At 47.1% G+C, this 18475-nt stretch overlaps 1 protein-coding gene across 8 annotated transcripts in view; it reads right to left on the bottom strand.

The window, feature by feature from the left end:
• Nucleotides 1-18160, bottom strand: part of ABAT (4-aminobutyrate aminotransferase) — a gene marked incomplete at both ends in the record, with an annotated part of 35231 nt that extends 17071 nt beyond the window's left edge. For 6 of the 8 annotated variants that reach the window (XM_079719517.1, XM_079719522.1, XM_079719518.1 and 3 more), the window contains 5 exons: nt 5299-5348; nt 8321-8438; nt 10639-10668; nt 12416-12513; nt 18091-18160. In XM_079719517.1, coding sequence (XP_079575643.1) covers nt 5299-5348; nt 8321-8438; nt 10639-10668; nt 12416-12513; nt 18091-18160 — 366 coding nt within the window. The remainder of the gene's footprint in view (nt 1-5298; nt 5349-8320; nt 8439-10638; nt 10669-12415; nt 12514-18090) is intronic. The other 2 variants (XM_079719521.1, XM_079719523.1) reach the window with 2 other exon arrangements.
• Between the last annotated feature and the right edge of the window lie 315 nt (nt 18161-18475).

Genomic DNA, 18475 nt, shown 5'->3' with positions numbered 1-18475 from the left:
GTTCACTGAGTGTTGTACCTTCTATGGGTTTTGATAAATGTATAATGATGACACGTGTCCACCATTATGGAAAAGACACAAATGGAAATACAAATGGGGATAAAAATAGAGCGGTCCAGTCCCTCCAGGTCTAGCCAGTGCCCCCTGGAAGGCTTGGGAAGAGTCTGGGAGGGATCTTCTCAATGGATAAGCAATGAGGTCATCAGGAAGTGGATTTGAGTAATAGAAAGGGATTGTACTAAATGCAATGCATCATACTGGATTGGATTCTGGGGACCAAAATAATGGACACTAGTGGAAAAACTGGGGAAATCTGAATAAAGCCTGTAATAGGTAATGCACCAACGTTAATTTCTTAGTTTTGACAAGGGTACGGTAGAGAGGTGAGGTGTTAACATTGGGGCAAACTGGGTAAAAGGTAGATGGGAACTATCTTTACAACTTGTAAATCTGAAATTAGTCAAAAATAAAAACACTGAGTCTGGAATTCCCTGGCGGTCCAGTGGTTAGGACTTGGCGCTTTCACTGCCAAGGATGCAGGTTCAATCCCTGGTCAGGGAACTAAGATCCAGCAAGCCGAGAGGCACAGCCAAATAAATAAATAAATAATAAAAATAAAAACAACGAATTAAAAAGTATGGAAGGTTTGATTGAGCCTGGGACTTGGGAACTTCTCAGGCACCCCTCTCTCTCTTGGACTCAATCGTGTAATAAACTCAGTGCAAATCCACATGGTGGCATCACCCCATCGGAGGAAACCCAAGGATAGGGAGGCCCCAGCACTCATCCTCCTGGTGGCGTTGGGATTTGGCGTGGCCCACTAGAGTTTGTGGCAGGCTCATACCTCTGTTGCCTCTTCTTCTTTGTGACCAGCCGGGTGGGTCTAGGATAAGCGGTGGAGGGAGTGAACCGTTTTCATTGTAGAGCTGGGGAAACGGAGGCCCAGAGAGGTCAAGCAACCTGCCCCAAGTCACACAGGAAGGGGCAGCACCACGACTCAAGCCCAGGTTTGCTGACCTCACATCCCACCCTCTGCCAGACGCCGCAAGCAGCCTCCACCCGAAAATGTCAGTGCTGGACACGAATTTACTTGGCACAGCCCAGAGACCTTGGGTGGCCTGTGGGGGCTGCCGAGGGGCCTTTTGTTTTGGCTTCGAGGTATTAATGGGGCTCCAAAGAAATCAAGCATAGCACGAGATCAGGGTGGAGGCGAACTGCCATCACTGGCAGTGGGGGAAGCGGCTCACAGAGGGGATGGCCGGGCTGGCAGCGTGACTGTCTATCTGGGCCCAGGGAAGATGTGGAGGTGGTATTCCTGTTTGGCAAAGCATGATATTCATGAAGAACAGAAGATTCCTGGGACTTTGGGTAGCAGAATCAATTGAGGACAGGTTTCTAGAATCCTCGCCATCAGACCTGCTGTAGCGGGAAGAGAATGAGCTTTGGTTTAAGTGGCTGTGCAACCTGAGGCAAGTCACTTAACCTCTCTGGTCCTTAGAGTCCTCACTTGCAAAAATGAGGATCCCTTCTTGGGTCCTCAGAAGGAGCCAGTGGGAAAACACAACATACAGATGAGGCAGGAGCTCAGTCTTGAAGGACAGAATCACTCAGGTGGAAAGGCCTGGAGGTCACACTGATGTCTTACAGCCAGCCTAGCCAAGGTGCCACGGATGTCAATCGGCACTCATCACACATTGCACTGACTGGGCATGCGCAATGCCCAATAATTATTGTATAACCTGTGGGCAATGTAATGAGATGGTCCTGGTGACATAAGAAGTTCTAACTGGAACCCAGATATTGGATCCAGGTGACACGGCACATGAATAACGGATGATGTGTTTGGGGTACAAAAGGGTTGATAAGCCCTTCTCAGAACTTCAATGACTTGGCAGGAGCCTGCCCAGGACAGGTAAAATACCTTGACCACCAGCTGAGCGCATTTCCCGCTAAGAGTTTGGAAGACCCAAGACGTCAATCACCAGTCGTCTGGTCTGACGCCCCAGATATACTCTGCTGAGCTTGTGGCGGTCAGCTGTCACTTCTCTAAGGCTGTGCCGGTCACCGTGCCCTCTGCAGGATGTCAGCACAGACTGTGATCTAGACAATGAACTAGACTACGGTCTAGATAGTGATCTAGATGGATCTAATCTGTGATCCAGACTGTGGTCTAGACTGTTCTGGACTGTAATCTAGACTGTGATCTCGCCATCAAATCCAGCACCAAGGACAGTGCCCAGCACATAGTAGGCATTCCTTCCATCAGTAAGCAAACAAATGTCAAGAAATGAGGCTGAAGAAGCAGAAGCCAGATCACAAAGGGCTTTACACTTGCAGTGGAGGAGCTGGGATGCATCCTGAAGGCAGTAGGTACCAGGAGAGGGTTCCAGGCACAGCGCAGCTTGGAGGGTGGTTTGGAGGAGGTGAGAATGGACGTGGAGGTGGGAGGGAGTGATGAAGAGGAGCTGTTGAGGAAACCCCAAGTGGAAGTTGGGGGCAGAGCCGGGACAGGCCCCGGACTGGGTGGGGGAAGGGAAGATGGGGGGTGGCATCCAGGTCCAGGTTCCGGGCAGGGATGGGTGGGGGCAGGTCATCCCCCGAAATCAGAATCTCTGGGCCTGGAAGTCACGTGCTGCTGGACGACTGTGCCTCCGGAGGCAGCTGACACTGCAAATGTGTCTGGTGTGTTTGTTGACACAGTTTTTTAGCACCAACTGCTGAGGCATCTGGGATCCGCAGAACGTTTCGAAACAAAGCGGGGCTCTGAATGTAAACAGACGCATGGAGCCACCAACGGGCCTCGCCAGACACCCTCCGGAGGACACGGCTTCTGCTGGAGCAGCCCCTAGACTTGTCAACTAATTGGAGGCGAGAACCATGTCCAGGCCCCTCCCAGGCAGGCACACCCACAGGTAAAGAGGACCTGAGTTCTTTCCTATTATCTTCTGCTGTTCAGATTCATGGGAAAACGTTTAAGCCTGGAGAGTCGGTTCCTGACACGGTCGGGCTCTCAGTCCCCCTGCTTTTCTTTGATTTCCTTTTAGGAATCACACTCTTTGTCATGTGTGGACACGTATGTCACACCTGAGAAATGAAAGCCCCAATGACAGGCAATGCCCGGGAGGGCGGGGAGTGGCTGGAGCTCTCACACTGCTGGAGGGAGAAGAATTCCCACGCCCAGTTTGGAAAACTGTCTGGCGAGATCTGCTGAGGCCAACTGTGTGCGCTCACCATGGCCAGAGACGGACTGGCCTTGTATCATGGGACGTGTGAATGTGCCATCAAAAGACACACTGGAAGGTTCACAGTAGGAAGCGACCCAGATGCTCATCAGCGGTAGGTAGGATGTTAATTGCAGTGTGTTCACACAATGGAATGATTAGAGCCAGGAGGATGGATCCTCTGCGGCTACCAAGGATGCATCTTCAGATGGATTTTGAGTGAAATAACCCAGACGTGATAAAGAGCACACCTGGTACAATTCTACTTATGTGCTGTTAGAAGTTAAGGGGAGGGCTTCCCTGGTGGTGCAGTGGTTGAGAGTCCGCCTGCCAATGCGGGGGACACAGGTTCGTGCCCTGGTCTGGGAGGATTCCACGTGCTGCAGAGCAGCTGGGCCTGTGAGCCATGGCCGCTGGGCCTGCGTGTCCGGAGCCTGTGCTCCGCAACAGGAGAGGCCACGGCAGTGAGAGGCCCGCGTACCGAAAAAAAAAAAAGAAGTTAAGGGGAGTGGTCGGCCTAATTTGGTCTGGGGGAATAGGACCTGGGTCAGGGCATGTTGAATTCAGTGGGGGTGAAAAGCATCTTACCCTTGTGATATAGAAAGCACAGACATCTCCATGGCGCTTATTATCTACGTATGTACCACACCGTATACATATATACCACACACCATAGGTGTGTTGTAGGCACAGTTATGAAGATGCCCCAAGAAGATGTCCCAACTCTCATTCCATCCCCGGGACTGTGAATATATTGGTTTGGCCAAAAAGTTCGTTCGGGATTTTTCTGGGAAAATCACAATGAACTTTTTGGTCAACCCAGTATCACATGGCAGAGGGAACTTTGCAGGTGTAATTAAGCTTCTTATTCAGTTCAGAAAGGAGACTGTTCTGGATTTTCTGGATGAGCTTAGTGCAACCATATAAGCCCTTTGCTAAGGGCAGCGGCAGAGAGAGGGATTGGACCAGCCGTTGCTGGCTTGACGATGGAAGGACCACGTGCAACAAACTCTGCCAACGACCTGCCCGAGCCCCAAAGCGGATCCTCCCCCCGAGCTTGCAGCTAAGAGCCGACCTGAGCTTCGTGAGTCCCAAAGCAGAGCCCTCAGCTGAGCCGGCCAGACTCCGGACCCACAAGATCTGTGAAACCATAAATGCGTGTTGTTTTAAACCCCTAGGCTGGCGGTAGTTTGTGACGGCAGCAACAGGAAACTAACGTCTAAAAAGGCTCCTTAAGGGAGTGATAATTGAAAAAAGAAAGTTGAGAAACACTGGGTTACAAGGGAAAATTCATTCAGCAGTACACTCAGCATGTATGCATGTCTCCATGTGTGTGTGTTACAGCCAGTGTCAGCAGTCATCAACGGCGCCCACCACAGAGGAGAATCTGGCTCTGAATGTTGACAGTGCCGAGGATGAGAAACTGTGTGTCACCTGCCCCCTGCCTGCCACTCCAGTCATACGTGGATCCTTCCCGGCCCTCTCTGCTCCGCTGCACTGTCCTCTTTTGCTCCTGAAGCTCTCTGCTCCTCTCCCTCCCACCCTCCTCTCCCTACAGGGACCACTCTTCCCTGACCCCCGGCCCCTCCATCCCCAAAAAGCCCAGCTCCCGTGGGTTTTATTCCCAGCACCTCCTCTAGCTGTGTGACCTTGGACAAATACTTAACCTCTCTGTGCCTCAGTTCCCTCCTCTGTAAAACAGGGATAACAACAGTAGCTGCCTCATAGACTTGGCAGTATTCAATCTGTGAAGTGCCAGCCACAGTGTTTACACATATTATGCTCGTAACTATTGTTCATTATTACCACTGTCACTGTTTTATGCCCACAGAGCACTGACTGCCTCGGTCTGTAGCACTTAGTATGTTTGCAATTCTCTACTTATGTGTGTGGCTAACTGGCTGCCTCCATGGGAGCAGGGCGTTGTGTTTGTGCTCACCCAAGGCGTACCAAGCGCTTAGCGCATAGTATGTGCTCAATAAATATTTAAGGGATGACTGAATGGTTGGACTATTTCCAAAGGCTGCCCCAGTGATCCTCTGAATCTCTGTGAACACTGCATAACCCGGGGACTCACCACATTTTGAGGCTGTTGGATGAGTTTCATGAGAGCAGGATGGTTGTAACCTGGGGAGAGGAAGATATGGTTAGAGACCAGCATCGGATCCGGGGGTCCCATGCCCCTCCCGCCATTGCCTGCCCCCTCCCTTCCCTTCCAACCCTGCAACTCTCTTTACACACAAAGGCCCATTCCTGGGACCCAGCCCAGATTCCCCTGACTCAGAGTCACTCAGGGTGAGGCCCCCAGATCTTCCACTAGTTCTCTGGATGACTCTGATGTTCAGGTGGGAGACACACTGGACTAGACGGACAGTGAATGAAGGTTAAAGCTAACTCGGGACCAGGGTTGGGCGGGTTCCCCAGGCCTGTGTGACGAATTGCAAACGTGGTCCTTGCCTTCCCCGCCAGTGTCCACTGCTTGAGTCAAATCTCAACAGGCATTCGGTCAGGGACTGGGGGAGGGAAGGATGCTGGCTGCACTCTGCAACCAGCACAACCAGTGCTGCCTGCACACATTTGCTCATGTCCAGCCTGGGCCTGCCACCCCGCGACAAGGCCGAGGATGCCCTTTGATTCCACAAAATTGCTCTTCTATGAATTTATCCTACACGTGAATAAAAACCCATGTAGGGACTTCCCTGGGGGTCCAGTGGTTAAGACTCTGTGCTTCCACTGCAGGGGATGTGGGTTTGATCCCTGCCCAAGGTACTCAGATCCCACATGCCGCAGGTGGCATGGCAAAAAAAGACAAAAACCAAAAAACCTGTGTACACCTATCTTCATGGTGACTCGCCAACACCTGCAGGCTTGAAAGCAACCTAATGTCCATCAACAGCAGGTCAGTTGTTGCCAGGATTAGCAATAATGAACACAAAGTCTCTTGCACATAGTAGATGCTCGATAAAATGGGAGATTTTTATCATAGAGGAGGGAAGAGTAAGACAGGCCCACACAGCACTGAAGCCAGATGTCCTGGGCTCTGCAGAGCCTTTACTGCCATTTACTGAGCATCTACTATGTGCAGGGGGCTTTCTGTTCCTTATTGCTAATCCTGGCAACAACTTGCGCAGGAAGGCCAAGTTTGTAGGAGGCACAGAAGTCAGGAGACCAGATGTAAGACCCTCAAAGGCAGATGCCAAGTGTTCAGCCCGATAGATATTGGTTGAATGATGGAACAATGTGAAGATACAGTGACACAGGCTAGAACTCAAAAACTGTTACAGATGAGAAAAGACTAATCAGTGACTCTTGGAGCAGGAAGCAGACTTTGGAGAAAAACCCCCAGTCTTCAAGTATCACATTTTTTTTTATCATGCATACTTTACACCTACTTTCTTTAAACCAATTAACTTTTTATTTTTAATTTTTTTAAATTTTTTTTTTTTTTTTTGCAGTATGCGGGCCTCTCACTGCTGCGGCCTCTCCCGTTGCGGAGCACAGGCTCCGGACGTGCAGGCCCAGCGGCCATGGCTCATGGGCCTAGCCGCTCCACGGCATGTGGGATCCTCCCGGACCGGGGCATGAACCCATGTCCCCTGCATCGGCAGGCGGACTCTCAACCACTGTGCCACCAGGGAAGCCCCAAAAATAAAAATTTTATTGGAAAAAAAAAAAGTATAGCTTTTTTTTTTTTTTGGTATGATTCTTTTTATTTTTTATTTTCTGGCCGCGCTGCGCAGCATGTGGGATCTTAGTTCCCCAACCAGGGATCGAACCCGTGCCCCTGCAGTGGAAGCGCAAAGTCTTAACCATTGGACTGCCAGGGAAGTCCCCTATGGGAGTATAGTTGATTTACAATGTTGTGCTAGTTTCAGGTGTCCAGCAAAGTGAATCAGTTATACATATATATATATCCATTCCCTTTTTTTTTTTAAAGATTCTTTTCCCATAGAATCTCATCTTAATGGGAAATAAATAGGTTCGAGGGACCGGGCAGGGGGAAAGCAGAAGAGGCATGGAGACCTAAAGGGGGGTCTCAGGGGAAAGATCCCAGGCGGCTGAGTGCAGGGGCTTGGAGGGGAGTGGGGAGCTGTTGATGCGGAGCCCAGGATGTCTGCCATCATCCACTAAGGGACAGGTTTCATCCGACGCTCAGCCTACAAACCAGTGGATGCCATGGGTAATCCATCGACCCAAGAAACATCGACCATCCAAGCTACAAACAGCAGCCACATGCATGTGCCAATCAGCCCTGTCTGTCCCGTCTGCCATGCCCTCCTGCAGCAGCACAGCCTTGCTCTGGATGGCCAGGAGGTGAGCCTGGTAAGGCAGAGGCTACTGGTGCCCCTCCAGGTCACCTTTCCTGGGCAAGCCACCCCTCTCCCAGCTGCTCTGTGTGTGTGTGTTGGCGGGGGTGGGGTGGGCAGTGCTGCTAATGGCTCCAGCTGCCTCCTTCTCTGGAAAATTGCCCCTGGTGAATGGAAGCCGCTTCGCCCAAGAGATGACACAAGTCCTTCCCTCTGGCAGCTGATGGGCAAGGACCGACTGGCCCAGGGGTACCAAAAGGCCAGCCTCTTTGCCTTGGTCTGGGACCGACTCTGGGGTGCAAAGCACGCTTCAGAGACCCCCGTGGAATCAGGCTGTGGCTGGTCTCTGGCTGAGACCTCATCCTTCTTAATTTCCCCCTGCCCTCTTTCTCCCTCCCTGCCCTTTCTCCCAAGAGCTCTCCCTCAGTTAACCACTTGCACCAAATCCCTGCCTCAGGATCTTCTTCCAAGAATCCTAAGACTGCTGACATTGGACATGGGTTCACATTCTACCTATGCTTCCTCTCCAAGCTTTGCTCATCTACCTACAAAATGGGCATATTTACCCAGATCCATACTTGTAGGGTTTTGGGGAGGAGTAAATGAGAAAAGACATGTAAAGTTCCTAGTAATACATGCTCTACGAATGACCTATTCCTTTTCTCTGCCCTTGAGGGAAGCGTCTGGCTGCACACAAGGATGCACATCTTGGAAGGAGTGGCTGAAGTCTGGAGAGCCACAACTAACACAGAGACAGAGGCTACATTCAGGGACTGATTTTCCAGCTCTTACCTATGGGGACAGAGGAGATCTGGGAATAAAGATCCAACATCCGGTTGCCATCCACGTCCACCAGGTAATTGCCTCGGCTCTCTTCGTAATTGCAGAAAAAGTGCACAGCTTCTGCATTCTTGGGGAAAGGAGAGACTGGATCAGGCTCACTGCAATTCCTTAGATCCTCAGTCTTTCAGGATTAAGCTTGAATTGATGAAGTAAGCCATGTCCTGCCCATTTATGGACACATGGACGGTATCTGTGGGTGCTGGCAGTGTTGGATTTTTTGCCCTGCTGGTAATTACATGGGTGATTTGCTTTATAATTGTTTATTAGGCTGTGGATTTGTATTTTATGATTTTTTTCTATATGTGTTTTATATATCACAACAAAAAAGATTGAGATATAACTCTGAAGAAGATTCTGAAAAGTTAAAATGTATATAGTAAGTCTTAGGGCCTAAGGAAACTAAAAAATATATAGTGATTATGAAAGAAATGAAAACGGTACACTAGAAGATATTCACTTTATGTACAAAAAATTAGAAAACGAAGAGAGGAACAAAAAAGACATGAGACAGAGAGAGAACAAAAAATAAAACAGAAGCTGTAAATACAACTACACCAATAATAACATTAACTGTGCATGGATTAAACAATTCAACAAAAAAAATCAGAAACCATCAGACTGGATAAAAAGATTCAGTTATATGCTGTCTACATGAGACATACTTTTGTGTGTGTGTGTGTGGTACACAGGCCTCTCACTGTTGTGGCCTCTCCCATTGCGGAGCACAGGCTCCAGATGCGCAGGCTCAGCAGCCATGGCTCACGGGCCCAGCCGCTCTGCGGCATGTGGGATCCTCCCGTACTGGGGCACGAACCCGCGTTCCCTGCATCGGCAGGTGGACTGTCAACCACTGCACCACCAGGGAAGCCCGAGACATACTTTATTTTTTATTTATTTATTTATTTATTTATTTATTTTTTTGCAGTACGCGGGCCTCTCACTGTTGTGGCCTCTCCCGTTGCGGAGCACAGACTCCGGAAGCGCAGGCTCAGCGGCCATGGCTCATGAGCCCAGCTGCTGCGTGGCATGTGGGATCTTCCCGGACTGGGTCATGAACCCGTGTCCCCTGCATCGGCAGGCGGACTCTCAACCACTGCGCCACCAGGCAAGCCCCCGAGACACACTTTAGATTCAAGAATACAAATGAGGTTGAAAGTAAAAATATGGGAAAAGATATATGATTCTCACAGCAATCATAAGAAAGATGCAATGATGTCTACTAATATCAGACAAAATTGACTGTAAAACAAACAAAATGTTCCTAGAGGTAAAGAGAGGCATTTTATGATGACAAAAGGGTCCATCCACTAAGATGACTATAAACATATAAGCACCTGATAACACAGCCCCAAAATACACGAAACAAAACCCAACAGAATTGAAGGGAAAAAGAATTCTATAAGACTAGTTGGAGACTTCGGTACCTGGTTTTCAGCAATGGATTGAACAAATAGGCAGAAGATTAACGTGAATACACTCCAGATCAATAGATCTCACAAACATGCATGGAACACCCCACCCAACAACAGTAGGGTACATGTCCCTCTCAAGCGCATGTGGAACATTTTCCAGAGTAGATGATATGCTAGGCCATAAAAAAGGCTCAATAAATTTCAAACTCAAAATAAGTTTCCAACCCCAATAGAATGAGATGAGATTAGAAATCGATAACAGAAAGAAGTCTGGGGGATTTCCCCGGTGACGCGGTGGTTAAGAATCTGCCTGCCAACGCAGGGGACAAGGGTTCGAGCCCTGGTCCAGGAAGATCCCACATGCGGTGGAGCAATTAAGCCTGTGCACCACAACTACTGAGCCTGCAGTCTGAAGCCTGTGAGCCACAACTACTGAAGCCCGCATCACTAGAGCCCGTGCTCCGCAACAAGAGAAGCCACTGCAATGAGAAGCCTGCGCACTGCAAAGAAGCATAGCCCCCGCTCACTGCAACTAAAGCCCGCACACAGCAATGAAGACCCAACGCATCCATAAATAAATAAATAAATAAATAAATAAATAAATAAATAAATAATTTTAAAAATTTAGAAAGAAAGAAAGAAGTTTGGGAAGTTCACCAAAATGTGGAAATTACACAACACATAAATAACCAATGAGTCAAAGAAGAAATCACAAGGGAAATTAGAAAAAAATGTTTAGATCAAAAGTCACCTGCATGTTTTAAAAAAAGAGCCAGCACAGATTAAGTGTTTGTGTCCTTTGGCGAAATTGTAACAAAGAAGCAATGGAAGGATTGTTATTTCATCCCCACTCACCTGAATTACATTCAGCTGTTTCATTAACTCCTGCAGGAGAGAAGAGAAAAGCATTATAGCAAGGAGACATGCTTGCCAGAGCAGCTTAAAATCTTTCATGTTTTCCCAGTACTATAAATATTTTTAAATTGCTTAATAGAATTAGTTGGCAGGAAACAATTCCTGCCAGTTAAATTACCAGTACAACAGACAGGCTGGAGGTTTAGACACTTCAAAGATAACAGTCAAATAAACGATTTAACAAAAAAATTTAAGCTGAAGATATTTAATGTCCAGAAAAGCATGGGCTCTCTTTTTATTTAGGGGTTAAAAAAAGGCTTTAACACCCCATTAGGAAAATAAAATTAACTGAAAATAGAAATTTGCACATCAAAGAACCATTTAAAATTATAATCTGAACACCCCACTTGTACAATTCCACATAGAAACTGGGAATTACAAACTAGTGGTTTTACTATTACAAGGATTTCTTCTTTAAAAACAAGTCAACATAAAGTAAACTTTAGCAATTAGTGTCATAAAACTATGTATTTCCACGTAAAAATACAAAATAATATTCATGACAAGAATATGAAATTTATTCCAAGTATTTTACTATTATTAAATTAAAATCCACCCCTCCCCAATAGAAATATGCATGAAAAAAGTCTTTTGTCAGCAAAAGACTATGCAAAATAACTACAATCATTTACGTCGGTACAAAGATTTCTGGATTTATTAAATAGTTTCAACGACAAAAGAGACAGCTTTTGACTTAAAAAAAAAAAGACACTGTGGATAAAATCTGCAAAATATGCAAAGAAAATAAATTTGTATTAAAAAGGTTTACACTGTTATATTTTAGGTGCAAACATTAGAAAGAGTATTGCACATTACAACACAGAATCAAGGTTAACCAGCCTTCCAAAGTGTGTTGTATGCAGGTTTTGTAGCTTCTTTGAGGAGAAGCAGCAACACCCCTCACTCATCTGTGTCTCTTCCATCTCACAGGCTAACATCAATTCCAGGGATTCAGAGCTACCCAATGTCTCTCATACACCCTGTACTGTCACCCTGAGGGCTTCTCCGTATACCATTCCCCTTGCCTACAACAGAATGCACTCCTTCATCCAATTCCTCCTTGTGGCCCTTTAAGGTCAAGCTCAGTGGGGGATGTGCTATATCCCCTGTGTGCCCTGTGCCATATCACATCATCATGTTCCTTCACTGTTGTTGGAATGCTCTGCCCCAGCGCCTGACTCTGGACTCAAAGCAAGCCATGTAACTTGCTTTGGCCAACAGAATGAAGTGGAAATGATGGTGGGCCAGTGCGGAGCCTAGCTCAAGAGACCTATAGCAAGCTCTCCTCTTCGATCACTGTGAGAACAAGTTCAGCCTGGCTGGCTGGAGCATGAGAGATACCCAAAGCAGAGCCAAGTCACCACAGTGACCCAAGACAAGCCTAGCCAATCATCCCTCAGGCATGCAGATGAGCCCAAGAGAGCTGCCTACCCAACTGCTAGTTAACCCTGGATGCATGAGCAACTTGTGTGCTGCTGAGGTTTTGTGACTGTTTGTTACACAGCATTATTGTGGCAATAGACAACTGATACATCTCCTCTGAGAAGACTTCTTTGGCTTCTTACAAAGGAATGGCTTGGTTTAAGGTTCTGGATCTCTAATGGTGAACTCTCTGAAAGCAGCTAAGGATACGGAGCCCTCAGCTTAGCTGTGTTCTTGCCCCATGGACACTTTTTGCTCTTTTCTAAAACACACCATTCAGCTGTGTTCAACTCACCAGAGATCTAGGCCCTGGGACTTCCGTCTTCATCAAAGGCCCATCATAATCAAATTCAATGTCGACTTTGGCTGCGGCCTGACTGATGTGTCTGGATCCTGCAGTAAACAAAGATGGTGAGAACCCCTGGGGACAGCAGGTGTGAGACTTGCCCTTATAACACCCAATGTCCCTAACAAAGGCAGTGCCAGTACCTCAGCCCCATCCCCGCCAGACTGCCCCAGAACTCTGAGTGTGGCCATGTGGGCACCACGAGAACCCTGAGGATTTAAAGAAATGGGAAAGCCTGGTGCCAGTGAAGCTGCAAGCAAGCAGGCATGCTCACGTTCTGCTGGTGTGAAGATAAGCTGATGCCGGCTTCCTATTCCTTTCGAGTGAGCAATCTCAGTTTTTAGGATTCATCCCAAGAAAATAATGGGACCAGTGCACAAAGATATAGGTTAAAAATACTGGGACTTCCCTGGCGGTCCAGTGGTTAATACTCCGTGCTTCCACTGCAGGGGGCATGTGTTTGATCCCTGGTCGAGGAACTAAGATCCCGCATACAGCACAGGGAGGCCAAAAGAAAAAAGAAAAAAACCAAAAACACACAAAAAATATTTGTCATAGTATTGTTTCTAACAACAACAAAGAGGAAACAACCTAAATGTCCAACAATGGAGAGTTGCTGAATAGAATATGCCATATTCTACCATTTCACAGACAGCGGAATACTGGGAATATTATGTATCCATAATAAAAATTATTCAAATTTTGTAAAAAATTTAATCTATATCCATATGTATATATAGACCTGAGTTTCTCAGCCTCGGGCCTATTGATATTGTGGGCTGTATCGTTCTCTGCTGTGGGAGATTGCCCTGGGCACTGTAGGATGTTTAGCCGCATCCCTGGCCTCCACCCACTAGATGCCAGTAGCACCCATCCGGGAGTTGTGCCCCTAGTTGCATCAATCAAAAATCATCCAGGGGGGGCTTCCCTGGTGGCGCAGTGGTTGAGAGTCCACCTGCCGATGCAGGGGACACGGGTTTGTGCCCCGGTCTGGGAGGATCCCACATGCCGCGGAGCGGCTTGGCCCATGAGCCATGGCCATTGAGCCTGCGTGTCCAGAGCCTGTGCTCCGCAACGGGAGAGGCCACAACAGTGAGAGGCCCACATACCGCAAAAAAAAAAAAAAAAAAAAAATCATCCAGGAGAGAATAATCAAATGTCTAAATTCAGGTGGTCCTCACTTATAGATTTTTTTAGTTAAAAAATATTTGGGGCACAAGTCATTTGCTTGAAACTGATTTCACATTTTTTGCATAGTAATAAACTTGTAGAGGGTTAAATAAACTTGAGTTCCCAGGCTAACCTCACAGGGCTTTTTAGCTCAGCATCTTGCTGAAATGAAGGATAGTTTTAATTCTAAGTCTCACTGATCCCTAAGCAAAAGACCGCTGTGCGGAATCCAAGATAAGTGTGTAATGATTTATAATCAGTAACCCCTAGAAATCCTTTTAATGTCCCTGTTCATCTTTTATCTTCCTGGCACATATTTGGTGGTTGGCAAATGTGAGTTCCTCTTACATGGGTTGCCGTACTTGCATCAAAGTAGGGAATCTCTAGATGCTTCATATAAATCATATGTGTGATCTTATTTTATGTTTCCACAACCCTGAGGGGTAGGTTGTTATTGTTTGCATTACATAGGAAAGGAAACTAACACTAAAACATGCTAGCATCTCTCTCTGTTTTCTCTCTCTCTCTGTGTCTCACACACACACACACACACACACACACACACACACACAACTTGCCAAACTATAAAAAGCCATGATATTAGAAAACATATTTAAATTCATTCTTAATTTTTCATAATTGCTTTGAATATCAAAGAAGGTTTCTGAATTAATTATGCAATAAAGTGTAGCCCTTTGAACGTAAAATCCAGTTAAAATCCAACACTACCCTTATTTTGAGGCATGAAGGTACCAGCTTTTATTATCTTTTGTTTGATCTTACAATGAAAAGGGAATTCCCATTTATTCCATTAGCAGAGAGTTAAAGGTCATGGAATACACTGATGACTTTTAAGAAAACTGTAAACTCTTTCTCTCTTCCAGAGCTCAGGGTTACTGGTCAAGACTGAGTCCAACCAGACCTGCATTCAACAGGGATGCCTATTTGGATAAAAAGAGCTCTTAACCAGTGCTGGTCTTGCTTTGTCTCCAGCAAAGGGGGAAAGTGAAAAATTTGTAAGTAGTAAGTTGTCCTCTCATGAGGATACACAAGTCCTCCCTTCCTTTCTCCAGAAAATGTCTTGACATTGCATTGTAGGAATCAGACTTCTTGGGGGTTGGAAAGCGGGAATACCAGGAATGGAGGGAGTTAGCAGTGGGACCTACAGCTGAAAGGATCCTGATGACAGGGAGCGTGTGGGGTCATGTGGAGTCACGGTTATGAGGTTGCCCAGACCATGAGTAAACAGGACTGGGAGGTGGGGTTGGGGTAGGAGCTAGGAGAGGCAGTGGATAGAGGGGGAGGATCCTTCCACTGGGAGCAGAGATCAGTGGGGCATGAGGCGGGGAGGCCATGGCCAGGTGCAAGGCAAGAACTGCACCTACCATGTGCCAAATCTTTGTGGGTGTGGATGGAAGAGGGCCAAAACCTCTGGGCAGAAATCCTGAAAATCAGAGTCTGGTGAGTTTTTTTGGCAACTGTGCTATCGGAAAAAGGAAGATGGGGAAGCTAGCACAGATTCAGTCCCTACTTTGTGCTTGGCAGGCCCTACCTAGGCAAACGCTCACCTCTTGTTTTAATTAATCCACAACCTTTTTGTGAGATGATGTTGTCCCCATTTTACAGATGAGGATCAGAGAGGTTAAGCAACTTTCCTGAGGTTACACAGCTAGTGAGTTGCAAGGCCAGAATCTAAATCCAGAATACTTGTGCTTTTCCCACTATATCTCAATTTTGATTTTTTGTAGAGGAAAATAACCAAATACCAATATGACAACTTTTCTCTTGATGATATATAATGCCATAAACCACAAAAAAAAAGAACAAGATTTAAATTGTCAAGGAAGCCTTTTCTGGGATCGCTTATACCAAGTTGCATGAGTAGATGTCCATTTACTGAGCACTAATGGTGAACATACCAGGCATTATTCTGAGCAATTTACATGGATTACCACATGTAATGCTCACAACCCCCTAGGTGGTAAACGTTATTATGATTCTCATGTTAAAGAAGACACTAAAGCTCAGAAAGGTCAATTAATTTGCCCAAAGTCACACATCTGTTGAGTGGCTAAGCTGGAAATCTGTCCGCTGGACCTCTCCTTTCCCAGATACTGAGAATGTAACTTGATGTATCTTCCATTTCATCTAGTGTGGGTCTTTCAAATGAAACGTTTGCAGCAAAACGACTCACTTCCCCCAGAGACAAATTACTATCAAAGTACAAGGAAGCCAAAAAATGTTTGAATTAATATTGAATGATCCAGCTTTTTCATTCATGAATAAAGCAGCACGCCCAGAAGGCAGGGGTGTGCCCTGACACACAAGACCAGGCATAGTGGGTAAATCCAGCCCAGCCCTCTGTGGCCATGCCAATCCACAGAGTCATTTTTTAACTCTAAACTGTAAAAGCAGCCATCCAATGTTTTTAACGTCCTCTTAGTCTTCTACTGAGAGTAATGAATGAATGTCATTTTCCCAAATAGCAAGGGTTCTGTATGTGAGTCTGGCCAAAATCAAGGTCACGTTCAACTGGAGTTGTTTGCTCTGATTTTGTTTAAAAACAAAACAACATACCTTATCCCTCCCTTCAACTGTCCACCCCACTTATTTCCTCTTAACAAGGAAAATATCAGTAAGCAACAATGAAAAAAACAAACACGTCTAATTTCACCACCCAGAGAGAACCATTCTGCTGTCTGGTCTCCCGGTCTCTGTGCTCTACTTGCTGATATAAGATTATAAATGCTTTGCATGATGCCATTGGGAACACTACCTCAGGCCATGAACTATCAGCATGTTTAATGGCTTTGCAGTGATCCAATGGGTGGAGGCACTGCACGGAAGCATCTGAACACAGTGTGGGTGGTAGCAGCCTCTGGCTCCCCACTTGGGCACCCTCTTCTTCCCCTCACCCTGAGGAAGCAGCTGCCGTGTTGTGAGCTGCTGCATGAAGACATCCACGTGGCACTGAATCCAGCCACAGCCACGTGAGTGAGCTTGAGAGTGGATCCCTGGCTCCCCCGGTAAACCTTCACACAGGACCACAGCCCTGGTACCAGCTCAACTGTGCCTCATGAGAGACCTGGACTCAGAGCATCCAGCCAAGCCTTGGATTCGTAATCCACAAAAACTGTGAGATAATAAACATGCATTATTTTAACCTGTTAAGGTTGCAGGTATTTGTTATATGACAATAGATAATTAATATGTAGTTAAGGGTGTGGGTCCTGGGGCAACCTGGCTCGGCTCAAAGCCTGGCTCAGTCCTGGCAGGCTCTGAGACTCTGGGAAACTTACATAACCTCTCTGAGTCTCAGTTTGGTTCAGAGCAACGTACCAAGGTCAGTTCCTCAGTTGTGACAAATGCATCCTGGTGATGTAAGATGCTAACACTGGGGAAAACTAGGTGAGGAGCATATGGGATCTCTTTGTACTGTCTCTGCAATTTCTCTGAATACCTAAAATATTCCAAAAGAAAATGTTTATTTAAAAATAAAACCTGTGGGAGAGGAGAGAACATTCCTGCTTTTTATCGCACTCGGGATATAAACACCTGCAACATTCAACATGCAAACCAAGGCCTCGGCCAACAGCTTGTCTTCAGAAGGCAGACAGGACTGACAATAAGAAGGAGACTTTGTGACAACAAGCACGGGGCTCTGAAAACTGGGGAGAGCCTGGAGGGGCTGGCGTCCAAAGGAGGCTACTGCAAGCCTCCCTCTCCCAGAGCTGCTGGGAGGCACGTGGGGTAGTGGTAATGATAACCCAGCGTTTGGAGCCGGACTGACTTGCATTCAAGGGGCTGCGTGACTTTGCTTCTTGAACCTCAGTTTTCTCATCTGTAAAATGGGATTCACCCTTTCCTTCCTCATTAGACTATAGGGAGGGAGGTCTCCTGAGATCATGCGGGCAGGGTGCTCACTTGGCTACACTGAACTCAGCGAGGTAGAGAGAAATAGAAGCATCTGAGAGAGATCACGGCGGCAGAATGAGCCAGTGCTGTTGGCCGGTTGGGTGCAGGGTGAGTGGAGGTGAGGGAGAGGGTAGGGTGGACATTCCTGGGGTGGGGCCTCCCATCCAGTGCCCTTGAAGCTTTCAGGTGAATTACAAGGACTTCTGTAGTTTTCTTGTTTCTCCACAGTAAACCCAGCTATATGTTTTCTCCAGCAATCCCTATGCAGCCAGCTGGGCCCTTCTGGCTGCTGGGACCACCACCTCCGTGCCAGCAGAGTGGCTCCAGGATGGATCAGCTCCCTGACCACTGCAGAGCTGTCCACCCGGGGACAGGAACACATGGTGGAGATGGGAGGTGTGGCGATGGGGACAGTTTTATGGGGGTGGGTGGGACAGCGGATCCCTTTATCCCCAAGGACTTTTTCAGACCCCAAATCCCTAGTCTGGATTGTGTCTTCCATTAGGGCCAGTTCTTGCCGAGACCTCCCCAGGGCTTACCGGGCACCAGCAGGCGGTAGTTGTGCTGGAAGCTGCAGGCCAGCCGCCGGGTGAGCAACATGGAGGCCATGGTCACCTCCACTGGCAACAGAGACCCCTGTCACACGCTCCTGCCCTGAAAGAAAACAGAAGCACAGAGTCACGCCAACAAAGACCACACCCTTGCTGGCCAAGTATCCCACTCCCCACAATTTCCCCACACAGTGGAGAAGTTTCTTCTAATATGAAATCCTTTGCTTTCATACAGAATATAAACTTTAAAAAAAAATAAATTTATTTTATTTTATTTACTTTTGGCTGCGTTGGGTCATTGCTGCATGTGGCCTTTCTCTAGTTGCGGTGAGCAGGGGCTACTCTTTGTTTTGGTGCGCGGGCTTCTCATTGC

This window comes from Hyperoodon ampullatus (assembly GCF_949752795.1).
Source record: "Hyperoodon ampullatus genome assembly, chromosome: 14".
Classification (NCBI taxonomy): Eukaryota; Metazoa; Chordata; class Mammalia; order Artiodactyla; family Ziphiidae; genus Hyperoodon; species Hyperoodon ampullatus.
This window is presented reverse-complemented; position numbering and strand designations above follow the sequence as displayed.